At 36.7% G+C, this 15,891-nt stretch overlaps 1 protein-coding gene across 4 annotated transcripts in view; it reads right to left on the reverse strand.

Moving 5' to 3' along the window:
- Positions 1-1,050: 1,050 nt before the first annotated feature.
- Positions 1,051-15,891, reverse strand: part of LOC117411750 (nuclear receptor subfamily 2 group C member 2) — a 21,339-nt gene continuing 6,498 nt past the window's right edge. For 2 of the 4 annotated variants that reach the window (XM_034019481.3, XM_034903924.2), the window contains exons 2-14: positions 12,478-12,588; positions 11,569-11,766; positions 10,661-10,763; positions 10,195-10,374; positions 9,165-9,312; positions 8,184-8,274; positions 7,170-7,303; positions 6,085-6,262; positions 5,269-5,390; positions 5,023-5,162; positions 4,537-4,674; positions 3,920-4,025; positions 1,051-3,329 (exon numbers count right to left, since the gene is read on the reverse strand). In XM_034019481.3, coding sequence (XP_033875372.1) covers positions 3,155-3,329; positions 3,920-4,025; positions 4,537-4,674; positions 5,023-5,162; positions 5,269-5,390; positions 6,085-6,262; positions 7,170-7,303; positions 8,184-8,274; positions 9,165-9,312; positions 10,195-10,374; positions 10,661-10,763; positions 11,569-11,766; positions 12,478-12,549 — 1,785 coding nt within the window. In that variant the 5' untranslated portion in view covers positions 12,550-12,588 and the 3' untranslated portion in view covers positions 1,051-3,154. Of the gene's footprint in view, positions 3,330-3,919; positions 4,026-4,536; positions 4,675-5,022; positions 5,163-5,268; positions 5,391-6,084; positions 6,263-7,169; positions 7,304-8,183; positions 8,275-9,164; positions 9,313-10,194; positions 10,375-10,660; positions 10,764-11,568; positions 11,767-12,477; positions 12,589-14,922; positions 15,312-15,891 lie in introns of those variants that run through there. The other 2 variants (XM_034019482.3, XM_058988859.1) reach the window with 2 other exon arrangements.

Consider the following 15,891-nt stretch of genomic DNA (forward strand, 5'->3'; position numbering starts at 1 on the left):
AAGTGACTTGGGGTCTGTTCTACCCTGCCCGGATAAACCACAGCTGGATTTTATTAGAGCATCTTACAGATCTCTCGAATGGCATCAACCATTAATGATCTAATACAATCCATATATGGCTTATCCAGGAAGGATTCAGATTGACCAAATGTACCCCTAAATTAACAGTAATGAGAACTGATCACATACTGTAGCGTAGTTAGAAACCCATTTTACTTGTATTGTACCATTAATCACACCATCATGTAACCTGAAGAGAGAAAGAGATCTTCCCTGTTTAAAATGACAAATAATCTTACATTATTAATAACATCACTGTATCGTCTGTTGGTGCCATTTTTGTCCCTTAGACATTTAGCTTGTTCAGACAAAGAATGACCCATCAGTGCTGATGTGCACTGCAAAGTCCCAAAATTATTTATTTCTATATTGTGTAACAGTCTAAACAACATTAAAAAAAATGTATCTAGCCAACCAAAAAAGTTTGGTTTTCCAGAATGGCCCAGAGAACCTCTTGAGATAGTTCTTATGAAACATCAGTAGGCCGGGCAGTCTTGCATAGAAAAGCACCTGCCAAGGAGTGCCTACTATCCGCTAGTCAGATCTGTTTTCCATTGCGATACATTTTACATATAGTATACAAAATACATGTTACTCATGTTTTTTTTATATATAAAACAATCAGTGATATGTTTTAAGTATCCAGGTATTGCTAATTACTTGTCCGACCTATACACTGTTACAAGTTTATTCTAGTAACATAAAATGTCATTGCAAGAAAGATGCCATTAATTAAATAAGAAATGCAATGATATTGCAGAAGAATAAAATTCTCTTGTAACTTGAACTGAAAGCAAGAACAAAGTTTTAAACTTAGACAATTCAAAATGTCAGGTTACTAGATAAATACTTTTCTTTTGTCACACAGTGCAATAAACACATGCAGGCAACACTGATATCGTGGGACTAGTCCTGATTGATTGGTCTTCTTGTTGACATTTTCAAGTTCTTAAGAGAAATAAAATAACAAAACAACACATCTCAAAAAACTGCACTTAAGTTCTTTAATAGTATAAACAGCTCTTTAGGTAGTAGTATTTTTAGCCACAATATTGTAAACCACATTTTGTACGGCATTTAATAAAATGAAGAAGCTATTCCATGCACTGCAATGCTCTATATACAAAAAAACCCCAAAAAACAATGCAACTTCTCTTCAATTGAAGACACCTAATAGATTACAAAAGTTCTGATTAAAAAAAAGCATGCACTCATTTTTAATGAAATCACATGTACAGTACAAAGCTGAATTCACATAAAATAACAGTTAAAGCAACAGTCTCGACAGGATTTGTAAACCTGGAGTTTATATACTATTCTCATATGGACAGGTTAAGAAGACAGACAACAGTTCTATTTTATCAAATACTGTGGACTGTATAGCTAGACAGGGTTTTAATATTTTTTTTAGATACATGTAGCTTTTAGACGACATACTTTTTTTTGATTGGTAACTATTTCTTCATTATATGTCCAGCTTGAATGTTTTTGAAACCATAAATATATTTTTTATACAGAGCTGCATGCATTTTTTCACTCTAAATTTGTTTGCATTTTTAAAGCAAAAATGTAACATATTTTAGCATGTGTGGTAATAAGTAAAAAAAAAAAAAAATGATATATGCAACAACTACTAATACACCACTGTGTTAAAAGCTTTCTATGCTTGCAAATATTTTACTGAAAGCAGATATATAATAACTTATATACAATATTGTACTCCAAAATTGTCAAACCTGGAATTCTGGTTTGCATGTCAATCAAACACCTGTCATCACATAAGACCCACAGTGTTACAACATAGAGAGCCTATCTCACACAGCATTTGATTGTCATGGCAGCAAATTCAACATGAAATGTGAATGCATTTGATTTTAATAACAATTAAGGTCTATATTAAAAACTTAGGACCCATTCCATTTTACTTTCGAGCTAAAGAGAAATGTTTAATGAAAAATTGTGTTTCTTGCCATGAACAGATTTAATGTGAAGCACTGCAAGTAAAACATAATCAGTGATATGTTTATCAATCAAGTATTTTTTTTTTTTTTCGATTAACTGCACAACCCCCCCCCCCCATGCTTAACTCCGGCTATAAAGTTTATTTCTAGGATTAGTTTGTTTTGCAAATTTTAAGTTGCAGATCTTAATAAATCCTCTAAAATGGGTCCGCTTGATTTTCCTATATAGTGCAAAGTTAAATTACTTGTTTCTTTTTCACAGTATGCGAATTGTGGCACACCATGTCATGTCACAAACAGTCTGAGTATATAACATATGACCTATTGTTAATATTTGTTATAATATTAATATCAGTATATTTACAGTTTCACAATCCCTAAGAGCCACATTTATATAGTAACGTCTAGCTGTGGCACAAGTTTACAAATCAACAAAGAAACATCAATGAATTTAGCACATGATAGCCTTATGATGCCCTATTTGAGAGAGTGCAAATTATGGTACACATTTCCTTGTAGGTATTAAAACAATATTTCTTATTTTAATAAGAATACAAATAATCCATAAAAGTAGACTGGCAAAACCTTCATCCTAATGTAATTTTGGGTAACACACATTAACATAATTTCATATTTTTTAGTTCATTTTTGCACATTGGGAAGAATTTCGAAAATGGCATTTAGGTTAACGCTAAGGCAGCAAACTAAGAGACTTAAAAATAAAACACATTGACATTTCAATGCAATTATGCTATGCAGATGGAAACTAATTTTGCTCTACTTGCAGTGGATACAAAGCTTTACCTTTAAAAGCTATCAGAAAACCTGAGGATGACCGTAGGTTTCTGCCATGCCAATGCTTACAGTAAGTGCTTCTCTAAATGAATTAAAACAGGCCTCAGGCTCAGCCTTGTTCAATGTGATCCTTTCCATTTTTAGATGCAAGGCACAGGCAGAAACGCTGGTCCGGCAATTCTCAAAAAATCAAAGATGTGGTTGGATTCCTAATCTTTTTTCACTTCTTCAATCCTTGTTTTCTACAGAAAAGTAGCTATGCTGCAGTCGTGAATGTGGAACACCATCTGTTTTCAGTAACCAGCTTTAAACGGCGTCTAAGTGCTGGAAACTCAAGCCTATGCAGAGGTCCCAGTGATCTGGCTGTTGTATTCTGCAGTCTCCATTTTCAGAATGTAAGGAATTATACTGTCAATAGGAACATTCCCAATGAGGCCAGTAAAGAACAGCTCTTCTGTTATACTGGAACTCATCAGTCGAAGTGCTGGGAGGCGCATCAAAATACGGGCTAACCTGGAAAAAAAAAGAAAAGACAAAAAAAGAAAAAGGTTTGTGAATGGGTTTTTCAATAAATCAACCTTAAACATGAACATTACATATTCACATTTTTATAAATCAGTTGTTGATCAAATGTTTTGAGAAAAAATGCATTTTTCATTGCATATTAATAATTTCTATACCGCATCCTTCTACTGTTTTTTTCAGTCCCAGTATCGAAACGGCAGGGAACATGTGGACATGAGGTATCTACCATGATTTTTTTCTCACAACACTTTTTGTTTTTGCACATTATGAAAAATCTGAAAAAGAAACACTGGTGCTAACATCTGTTTTCGAACCAACCCATCCTGCTGTGTAGGTGGACTGTCAATAAATCGTATTGTTATGAAAAGTAGTTTTGTTTGTGTGTTCACATCGTCATGTGCCCTGACAGGTGAAACAGATTTGCCAATATAAAATGTACAAATTATAGAAATAGAATTAAGTGGATGATAATAACATCCCTGTTTTTGGGCTTAGTAGTGTTTATCGCTTTGCTTGTTTGCCAAGAAGGCCAATAGGAGCTGCCCTGAAACAGTGCTATTACTGCTGTAGTACCATACCTGTATGTATCATCTGGGTAGGTTTTCTGTACATAATCTTGTAACTCCATCTGCGCTTTCTCTTGAAATTGTTCAATCTGGCTTGTGCTGTTTAGCCCAGGGTGATCTAAAGAGAACACATTCATGAGAGACATGTTACTCACAATGTACTGCAAGAAGGGTTATTTAATTACTGTGTACTTCAATAGAAAGGAGAATTGGTTCATTCTAAAAGCCATTGCTTTCTTTTTATGTTCTGTTCATTAAAATATATTCTATGAATCTCTGCCAGCAGCTTCTCTATACACCGCTGTCAGGCGTTTCCTTTCACATCTTATTTAGAGAACTGTACGTTTGGAAATGCAAACACATCACACAGAAACAATAAAAACACAGTAAGGTGTGTAAGAGGCACATTATTTAATTTACTTTGACACCACAACAGTCTCTCAGATTTGTCGAGCAATGTTTCACTTTAGTGCGCTCCTTCCAGAAGATCCTGTCTTGTCTATAACACCTTACTGAATCCAGTGTGCTGTAGCCTACCAGAAAGACCTCAATATGGCAGCCATGTTAAGTATAGGTGTTATACATGTTAGGTATATATTTTTGGGCCAAAAATTGATTGATTGACTTACCAGGACTGAAAAGCACAATAGCCTTAAGATAAGCATACTCATATCTGTCGATTTCAAATTTAGCCATGCTGTTACAAAACTCCTGCAGCTTCCAGATGTGCTCCATCACCAGTTTTATTCTGTCCCCAGACAGCTTCTCTGAAAAAAATACAATACTTAACACAATTTTACCATGTCAAAAGCCTGAGTCAATAAAGTCGCGTGTGATCAGTCAAATTTGATAAACTACATTGGTACAAAACTACAATAGTACCTTTTGAAATAATCTTAACAATAAACGTGCATATCATTTAAATGATAGCATGCCCTTTACCAAAAGCACATTTTTTTTTTTTTTTTTTTTTTAAAGGGTTTTCTATCAAATATGCTCATTTCCCTGAACTAACTGCAAGCAAATTACTAATGCCACAAGCCTAAGTTCATATTGAAATGAATGTAGTCATCCACTGTTTTTTATATTCCAGAAACTTGATCACATTAACTTACCATCCTGTATGCTGTTCTGTAGGTGGTTGACAATGGCTGCAAGGATTGTAGAAAGACTCATAACTTGGGCACACTGTGCCAAACCTAATGTAAACAGCTCGTTCCAGCACGCCCGAACCAGACTTGTATTGCAATCTTGACTGTAAAAAACAAACACTTAAAAGTTGAATTCAAGTTCTTCCTTGGTTTACATAACTTTACATATCTTAAATCCTGTTAATAGGTATAGAGTGATGTCCGTCTCACCCGAGTGCTTGGAATGCAGGAATGGACCTGGCCCAGTGCATGGACAGAAACAGCAATCTGGAGGCAGATTCGCAGATATAGTGTACATTCAAATACTCTGGCATGGGGGTGGGCATTGTCAGCTACAACACAGAGACAAACAACAAAGACATGAAATAACCCTGAGCAATTAACTGTGCGGGTAGCATTAGAAAGTTACACTTAACAGGAATCTACTGCAGCCATGAAGGAACCTACATGACTAATGGGTTAATGCACACCTTTATAGTGTGACTTGTGTATTAACGTTTCTCGAACACAAAGACGGGAGATGTCCCAGTCGACTGCCAGATTGAATTCATAGATTGTTGTAAAATCGCAGGCATGCTAGAATTAAAACTGAAGCCTACCTTTTGGAGCAATCTTAGTTTAGCTGTATTTTTTAATGTTAATGCACCAAAAATTGCCAATAGTCTACTCTGAAATCAATGGAACACCAGTTTGGTTAAAATTATATCTTAAGAGTCTTGATGTTGCCTACATAATGTGGGTACAGTATTTGTGACTATTTTAAACTGGTTGAATCTTCACATTGAATTATTATTTTCCATCAGTGAATGTTTCTCCTCCAAACATATTCTTGCCTTCTCTCTCTGCTAGTCAGACAGGCTTCAAGTGCAGATTTTTCATTTCAACTCAATACCCTCAGATGGCACCAGTGTTTTATTTTAAACAGGCTATACAACATCTCTCCAAAGAACTAACACAGCTGTTAAAAGGAGCCCATGCTAGGTAGTTGTTAAATAGACGACTCTCATTAGCATTACAGATACAAACCTTAAAACTAACATGTGTGTCTGTGAGGAGAGGTCCTTCCACTTCGATGATGGGGGTTGACTGGTCTCTGCTGATCACCTGGATGCTGGCTCCTCCTGCTGTGTCTGCGCCCTCTGCTAGGCTCTGCCCTGCATTGCTGTCTGTGGGGTTCAATGCTTTTGCCAGAGTATCAAAGGCACTAGAAACAAGGGATAATAACATATTTATACAAGCTTACCACAGTAGATTTGCACAGCCATTGAGCAGTTTACTATGCATATAGTTTACAATGGTTTGCCATGTTTTTTTTTAAATATGCTTTACAGTACCTATCTGGGCTTTACAAGGCTTACCTAGTCTATGCCATGCTTTGTTACAGTTTGCTCTGCTTTTACTACAGGAAACATTTTATAAGGTGTGATATAGCCCTGAGCCAAGGCTGGTTTGCACCCTTAAAATACTTGACCCAGACACAAGAACTGCAGGTTTAGCACTTTTGTGCACTTTTATTACTTACACAAAACAAAACAATAAGACAAAAACCTAACTCCCAATGGAGTACTAACTAACTTACCTCATCCCTAAACTATATTCCAGACAGCTAAACCATTGACCAGTTCCAAAACACCTGATATACACACAAGCTTCACACAGTACCTTTCTTCTCGGTACCTTTCTTTTTGCTCTGACCACACAGGTCTCTTCACACAGACAGCCTCTTGCTCCATCACCCACCTCATACAGGGAGCAAAGGCCAGCTTTTACGCCATGTGGCTGAGTCAATTACCCACTTATGCCTCAGCCACATTCCAGGCAAGGACTCGTTAAGAAAGGGTCTCTTTTTCCCTGCCAACCACAACTCACACCCTTGCACACAAACACACTTTTTCTCTTTACATTCCCTCACCTTGCCACAAAGAGTACTACTACTATTACTACTACTACTACTAATAATAATAATAATAACAACACTAATACTACTACTGCTAATAATAATAATAATAATGGCATTGGTAATGATAATGATAAATTACCTATTGGCAAGAGATAAGCACCAACAAAGGTTTTAAGTGCAAAATGGTAAAACATTATAAAAGTGTATATACCGTGTGATCTCAGTGGCAGATTGGTCCTCCTGCTGCATTTCTGAGGTATCTCCATTGTTAAGAGATTCATTAAGGTTAGCAAGGGAAGAAACCACGTTTGCTAAAGTACCTAAATCTCCTTGATTTGATTCAGCCTGGAATGGAAAAAAGATGTGTTTAGAGCTCCATCTGAAGATAAAAAAATCATGAAATCAAGTGATGACATGCAACTGATGTATACAATTCAAAACATGCAAATAAGTGGTCTTAGGCTGTGTTCACAGTGGATCCATTTAGAGGGTTTGGTTGCACTCATTACGTTTGGTGTGAAGTGTGAACAACAAAGTCTGCTTGTCTCTGTGGTCTCAGTCTGTTTGGCAAACGCACCAAGTCTGGTTCACTTGCTAAACCTCAATGTGGACTCGGTCCTTTTGCACCTAGGAAATGAACTACACAAGGTAACCTGACTCGGAAGTAAACATTTAACACATAGTTTAGTTTATATTCTGAGGAAACAAGTAGAGCAAAAAACAAAATGTCTCGGGGAACTGTCAATGCGAGAAACTGAAGCTCAGATAAAAAACGTGGTCAGACACCAAAATCCAAGCCGAATTGGACAAAACTCACAAACACAGTAAAATGTATTCAATCTTTTCTGAAAGACTAAATGAGAAGGATTTTAATAGAAATTGTGTACAATGTAGGCTTCAGGTGAAGAAACTTGTCAAAATGATCTCAAGACGAGACACCTAGTAAGAAGAAGTGGAGCATCTGCAAGGTAAAATAAATCTCTGTATTGGATGAAACCCTAACTTGCAAACTAACCCCTTTGCTCCCAGATAAATGGGAACAGCATGCAATCTGATATTGTTTCAAACAAATCAAACCAGACAGAGTCCTTCTGAAACTGGCCCCGTGTGGCTGCAGTCCTTTTCATGTATCAGGTTCTCTTGTTTCTCTACTGAACAAGAGTGTGAGGATCAGCCCTAGCTCACTGGATTTACATTCTCTAGTGATCTAATTGAAATGCCTTACCTTTAAGTCTGTAGCTAGAAGTAACGTTCCATCTGTTTGCATTAATGGCTGCTGAATATTGACCAACATTCCAGGATCAAGCAGACTAGATCTACGAGGAATTGAATACATGTTACATGCAAAAATACAATTTGAATATAACTGACAAAAAACAACAACAACAAAAAAACTTCTGTGAGGCTTTTGTTAGTATGAAAATACACACTTTACAACTGGTAATTTATAATAAACTAAAATATAGTAATCCAAATCAGATATTGTATATTAGTGCTTTTGTGAACAAAAGCCAAGCTTGACTCACGTCAACGTGTTGTCTGCCATGTTAACGGAGTGCTGGTGCTCTCGCTGTACATTGTTTTGAGACCCCTACTGGCCAGGCACTCCACGTCCCTAGCCTCCTGCATAACACCTGTTTCTTAGCAGGTGAGAAGAGAGGATTGGCATGACAGCAGAAAAAGAAGCTGCGGATGATCTTCAGTCTTGATCAGTAAGTGGGTGAGGTGGCATTTAAGATACTTAGAGAACAAGGGATTCAATCGCCCAACCCTCCGGCAAAGATTATTTCATTGTTCGGTAGACCACAGTATATGATTGAACAGTTTTTAAAATGGATTTGCCCACAAGCCTCTAATATCCAAACTCTGCTCTATATAGTCTTTCCTTCAGAAGGGTCTCATTGTACAGAAAATTGAACATTTTGTTTCTCTGTGCCTTCTTCAAGCATTTTAAAACTGCAGCTGTTATAAAAATAAGTGCAAAAAAAAACCTCACAGAACCAAAATGTGTGCAGACTCCTTACGTCAAGTTAATGTCACCAGAACACTGTGCTCAGCAAACACAACGTCTCTATCTCAAATGTTTTGTGGCAAATGAGGAAAAAAAAATATGGTTAGTTATTACTAGACCTCAATTGTAATTACTACTATAATCCTTCAAAAACACACAGAAAAAAATGAAAAATACACAGTGACTAACAAATACCTTGAGCCATCTTTTTCTGCTATAAATGTTGGTGTTGCTATCAGAGGGCTCCTCAGGTCTTTCCTTATATAGATCTTTTCAGTGGAGGCTGCACAGTTCGCAGGCTTTTCTCTTGGAATCTCTATTGGCTTGCGTTCACTTTGTACAGCTGTGACACAGTTAAAATAACCGGTTAGAAATCAGCAGGACAGAGTTTTCTTCCATTGCATGTTTCATGGAACACCAACATACTTCAAGGAACACCTTTAATGCAAATCATTCGAATGCAAGTTTCCAATAAAATAATAACTTTAAAAAGTAAGTTCAGATAGATGCCCTCAGTGTAAAACGTTTGAAGCTAATAAAAGGATCAGTACTATAGATAATTAACAGAAAAGGCCAATTTTAAAAAGGGGCGGCTCAATAAAAAAAACAGGTCAATAATGTTTACAAGCCAAATGCAAGTGCAACCCTATGTGCAAGCACTGATATCAAACAGCAGTGTGGAGTAGTGGTTAGGGCTCTGGACACTTGACCGGAGGGTTGTGGGTTCAATCCCAGGTGGGGGACACTGCTGCTGTACCCTTGAGCAAGGTACTTTACCTGCATTGCTCCAGTAAAAAAAAAAAAAAAATATATATATATATATATATATATATATATATATATATATAAATGGGTAATTGTATGAAAAAATAATGTGTAAAAAAATAATGTAATTGTATGTAAAAATAATGTGATATCTTGTAACAATTGTAAGTCGCCCTGGATAAGGGCATCTACTAAGAAATAAATAATAATAAAACAGGTTTCTTTACCCAAGTATAGTATCAGATATCAGGTTTCAAAATATAAATACATGTTTACAATAACGTGTTTCTTTGACAACGAATGGAAGTGCACAACAGGTAAGGTTTATGGAATTATTTAGTTTGCTACAACCCCTTTAAATACATAGTGATGTGTTTTACTGTTTTGTGTGTATGAACCCTTACAGGGTTTGCACAGGTATAATGCTGTATGTAATAGCTGGTTTAGTAACAGTACTTACATTCCATTTTCATGCCCATATCTAAGCATTTCTTAAGCCTGCAGAACTGGCAACGGTTGCGATGGTGCTTATTGACCAGGCAGTCCTGGTTGCTACGGCAACTGTAGGTCAGGTTCTTCCGTACACTTCTCTTAAAAAACCCCTTGCACCCCTCACAGCTAACTGCACCATAATGACGCCCTTTACAGGAATCAAAAGAATACACAAAAACACAATAAAGACACAGTTTGCAATTCATTCATTGATGCCACTGCACCTGGAAATTAACAAAACAGGTTTAATACACAAACACATTTCAAGCAAAATTTATAAATGATAAATAAACTATAGTATACAATGATCACCACTTTCCTCAGTAACCATCTGTAATATTTTACAGAAATATGTAAAAATTGTAACTGCCGTGCACAGTATTATATAATGTAACTGCATGAGCTTCTTTAGCTGTAATCACACGTTACCTTACCCGATGCCTTGTCTCCACACACAACACAATACTCCACAGGCTGTGCTCGCCCTACGTCTGCTTTCCCCAGTAAACGCTCCACTGAGGCTGCATCTGTAACAATCTGCAACAGAAACGAGTGGGGTCTTAATCAGTAGTGATGAAGATGAAGCTAGAAAAAAATGTTTAAGGCTGCAGTCAAACTGTCTGCACGGTAAAAAGACTGGAACATAAAACCTGATACATACAAAGCATGTTTCATCTACAACTCTGGAAGCACAAACAGCTGTTTAATTAGGAATAAACAAAGCAAGAATGACCAAGGGCCATTATGCAAGGGGAATGGTATCTCTGAAATGGCTTGTAACATGTAGGTAGTAAAATGTAAAACGTGTAATAAAATTGTGAAGTAGAGAAATATAGTTTGTATAAACAATGGCTTCTGAAATGCAGCTAGATATTATAAATCTGGCAGCAACAGGGTTATTTTATACCAGACAATGACCTCAAGAGAATAATAAAATACAAATTGTACCAAATGGGAAGAGACTGTATGTATCTCGGAGGTTAAAATAATGTGGCAAATGGTTGATTTTTACAGATCACTAAAGGGAACTTGACCTGACAGAATCACAGAATACAGCCATGTTATAATTATGAATAAACAGGAGTCTACTGTACTGTTCTAAGCAGTGACAGATCTTAGTACATACACCCATTAACTCATTATTTCTGAAGGTGTTTTCTCGAAGGGGCGATATACTGACCCGCTAATTAACAGGTTAAAAGAATGTGGTTCATTTTTATTGGATCATTACTGAGATAATCACAATATAGAGCTGTGTACTAAATATGAGGAGTCAAACTGTCTGCAGATAACATGTCTCAACATGTATAACATGTGTACTCAATACTGTAAACATGATTACCTGGATTCTGCCTGGCACAATGTTTTCAGCTGTTGTAAAAATAAGCTGCTTGGTGTTTGCACTGTCTGGTGCGGCAAGGATCACCTTTCCTGCACCACTTCCATCTGGAGTGGTCAGTATAAACTGCTGTCTGGACGCAGATGAATCAACTGCTGTTACTATCTGGATCTTCTGACCAGTCTGCTGATCTGTTACGATCTGAAACATCAATCATTATAGTATTAGTATGCCATGTGGTTTGTTCTTTTATTCATAGTTTCATTCTAAAGAAATAATTCAGATTTGGGGCTATATTAATCTTTTCAATAAAATATGTCCAACCTTACATATACATCTGTCGCTTACATGTGTAGTTCTCCCAACTATGCACTCCTTATCCTAAGCAGAAAACTACACAAAAGCAAAACAAACCACCCACTAGTCACCTCCAGTTAGTGTTAGAATGTAATAAAACTCAGCAACAAGGGATGTTATAGATGCTTGTGAGATAAACATAGTCCACACTTTCTTCAGTTTACATGACTGTGAAACTTTGCCAAAGGGTCAGGATTAATGGCGCTGTTCCAGTTTACACAGGGTATAAAGTCAGACAATAAGGACGAGTCAGGATTTGTGGAGGAGCGACATGAAAGCTTGGGCCAAAGGGTTGTCACACTTTCGTAAGCCTGACACAGCACTAAAGTTGGATGAAAGGTAGACTGTATGTAAAGTGAAAAATAGGTTATGTAGAACAACTTCTTGTAACAAAGACACACTGCATTTAACTTAACCAGTGAGGCTTTTAGTGAATGCTTACTTGTTTCAAATGACTATATCAGAACCTAAACTTGGAATTGTACAATAAAATGACACATGGTGCGGTACTGTACTGAAAATTCCACTTGATACGCAGCATTCATTCCCCAGTACCTGTATGCGCTGTGGAGATGTAACAGCAGAGTCTGTGGAGATGATCTGGATTCGCTGTGGGGAGCTGCTCATCACTGAGGAGTTTGACACGGAGGTCTGCACAGTCTGGACCTAAGAATGACATCACAGTGACGACTGGTTGTTCAGAGAAAATTATATTACATAAGGCATTGCTCAATATGAATTAGCATGCAGAGTACAGGCTGTTATTTCTAGGTTTTAGGACATTTTACTGTTCTTTTAAACTATATACTATTATCTATTAGTATTTATTTATTTAGCAGACGCCTTTATCCAAGGTGACTTACAGGTGTAACAGTGCAGTACAGGGTTACAATGCAAGCTTCTATTAATACCTGACAGCAATCTAAGTAGTCACCTATATGTAAATCAGGCACCTATAATTCACATTTAATTCCGATCTAAAGAGCAATAAAAACAAAGTGGGTTAGACATCCACAGAAATCTGACATTTTATTCCTTAGAATCAACCCTTTGGAATGTACAATGGCACAGACTGTTAGCATGGGTAATTGGAAATCAAGACTGCAATAGTTTTTTGCAGTCTAATCTAACAGCAGAGTTCATGTACATTCATTGATCCCCCCAGCTTTGGAGCACTGCTTTGTCAACAATCAGGGGCATTTTTCTGCATGTGTTGCAGACTCACGGAAACTTGTGGCTCCCAGTCTGGGAACCACTGATCTATGTGAATAAACTTTGTTAATGCTGGACAGAATAATATATTCCAATATGTAGCCTATTGGTACTGTAGAATATTCGATAACATTCTATATTATGTAAAGTATTTAAAGAAAATCTGTATTTCTAATTTTGTAATGCTTACTTATTTAGTTCACTGGCCTTTTCATTCACAACAGGGAAAAGTTTGATGAAGGGAATTCTGTTAGGTGGCTGGGGTGCGTTATCAGTTGTGATGTCAGTGTTTCGACTAGACTTTTCAAGCAGGTGACACCAATTGTTCAGTACGGTAGAAAGTCAATATGGAAAGGTTGATGTCATGCACAGAGTTTGTTTGTGACACACAGCATACTAAACCTGCACTCTGACTGGCTGAAAGAACCTCAGTACTCTATACTGCTCCCCCAAATAAACAGCATTTACAGTAGATACCCACCACCATGTTGCACACATTCCAACATCTTTTGAAACTATGAGACACTCAACAATTCATTATTTATTAGGGACTTCGCCTTTAAAATCGATCACATTTATCAGTCATACAACTGTGTTCCACCCCACTATATTATCGGTACACTGGGAAATGCAGTAATTGCATTAGATTGGACTCTCTACTGTATACAGTGTTTCTGTTTAAAGTTGTTGTATTGAAATAGTCTTCTGACAAAGTAGAACAATACAGCACAAAAAACACCAACTTATATTGTTACTGCTTTCTAATGTTATAATGTGTACACACTAAGGGTAGCAGAGAAGGGTTGACGAGCCAACCAGTCAAACAGAAAAGTGACAGTCGAAGCTGATAGTCGACTAATCTCACGTCACATGACTGTGGAGTAATTGTGTGAGGTTTCAGATGGATGGAAGTACAGCTGCAGTTGCAATCTCATATAAATAACACTTTAATATGTTAACAAATAGTTTTAAAATGTAGTGCACAAACAGCAATGTTTTAGAAAAACACAACTATGTTCAGACATTAAAAAAATATAATTAAATCATGTATTTGATGAAGTTGGGACTGATAGACCTATTTGAATATTTTTACCTAGACTATTTGAATTAACAATTATTTTGTATTTTTGAATGATTATGTTTCTTATTCGACTCCTTTGTAGTGACAAGTAAAAGACTTCACTACATAATAAAACAGTTTACTATTAATAGAACACATTTTTTTACATTGTGTTCCCTTGTTATTTTTGTAACAATTAGGAAAACAATGACAAGGTAGAACAAACACAGTGAGAATGATATTTATTATGCACAGAACTGTAGGTAAGCTACACATTGCTAATAAAACACAATCTATACACCCTTTCATAATCAAATGAATACTGTAGGAAAATTATCACATTTCACACGTTTAACAATGAAAAACAATATCACACAGATCAGCATACTAGTGCCGATTATTAAGAATACAATGATTCTTTATAGTATAAGGATATAATGTAGCAAACCTTTCTTACTGTTACACACATTTAATTACACACAGACAAAAACACAGGCTGCTCTAAAGATAAACCAATAATACTAAACAATCTTTTTATTACCCTCTACACAAGCAAAACAGACCTTTAAATATTCTTAAGGCTAAAGTTATCACACAAATCCTATGTGACCTTTGCAGGTGAACTAACCCATCCTATTCTTTTGCAGCATGAACAGTTAAGCTTCCTTCAGACAACTCAATGGTGCTTCCAGGAGCTCAGCTGGCAGCACAGTGGTTACAGTACTTACAGTGTCAATCGATCCCTGCAGGTCTGCACATTGTTCTCAACGACACAAAAGCTAGAATTCCAAATACAATCTTTCTCAGCTGCAGTATAACAGTCCTTGTTTAGTCTCTCCATATGCAAAGAGCTCCCACAATGCAGACAGAATAGTTCAAATATGCCCCCTTAGTGACCCTGATCCTCTGAAGGTCAAGTGCATTATCAGTCCCCGGTAACCAAGGAAGCAGAATCGACGTTTTCCTGCTGTTTTGCCAGCTGCTGAGGCAATTTGTCTAATAATGTGCATAGTTTCATCGGGGGAGCTGCAGCTCAGGTCCTGGTGCCTCTGTAGGTTTTCATAGGTTGTGATGTTACAGTGGATCTGTTTGTAGTGAAACAGGTTACCTCATCTCCCTGCTTTTCCAACAGCAGCATGTTCTAATAATGAGATCATGTTGGATCATGGAAAGCAAGTAAATCAAAGAGCAATAGCTTTTTAAAAAAATATATATATACAGTATATGACTGCATTTGTCTCTTGAACAATTATATTTAGGATACAGAATTTAGGAAAACCTGCCATAACACTGTCAAACAGGAGTAATCAAGGCGGCATTAATTTAACATCTTTCACAGGGAAGTTGTAGGCCGACGTCCTCTAAATCATCAGAAATGTGAGCAGTCTTTGATGTTAAAGTAATGCAGAACCAATTGTCTATATAGCCTTCTACCAAATCAGTTATTTTGCCCATTGTGAATGAAATTGACAGCCATAGTTAGTTTTTAATAATTGCTTCCCCACACTGCCTGGTTGTGGACAGCGGCAAATCTAGTAGCAGGTTTGTTCTAACTCTGGTTAAACCATTTAGTATTTGAACCCTAAATTTTTGTTTATATGTGTGCAACACATCCATTTACATGAAATTCATTTAATTTGCCAAGTTTCTGCTCAATTCTGTATGCAGTCTAAATCCTGTTGGATTTCTGGGCCCCC

Source organism: Acipenser ruthenus, chromosome 16, assembly GCF_902713425.1.
Source record: "Acipenser ruthenus chromosome 16, fAciRut3.2 maternal haplotype, whole genome shotgun sequence".
Taxonomy (NCBI): Eukaryota; Metazoa; Chordata; class Actinopteri; order Acipenseriformes; family Acipenseridae; genus Acipenser; species Acipenser ruthenus.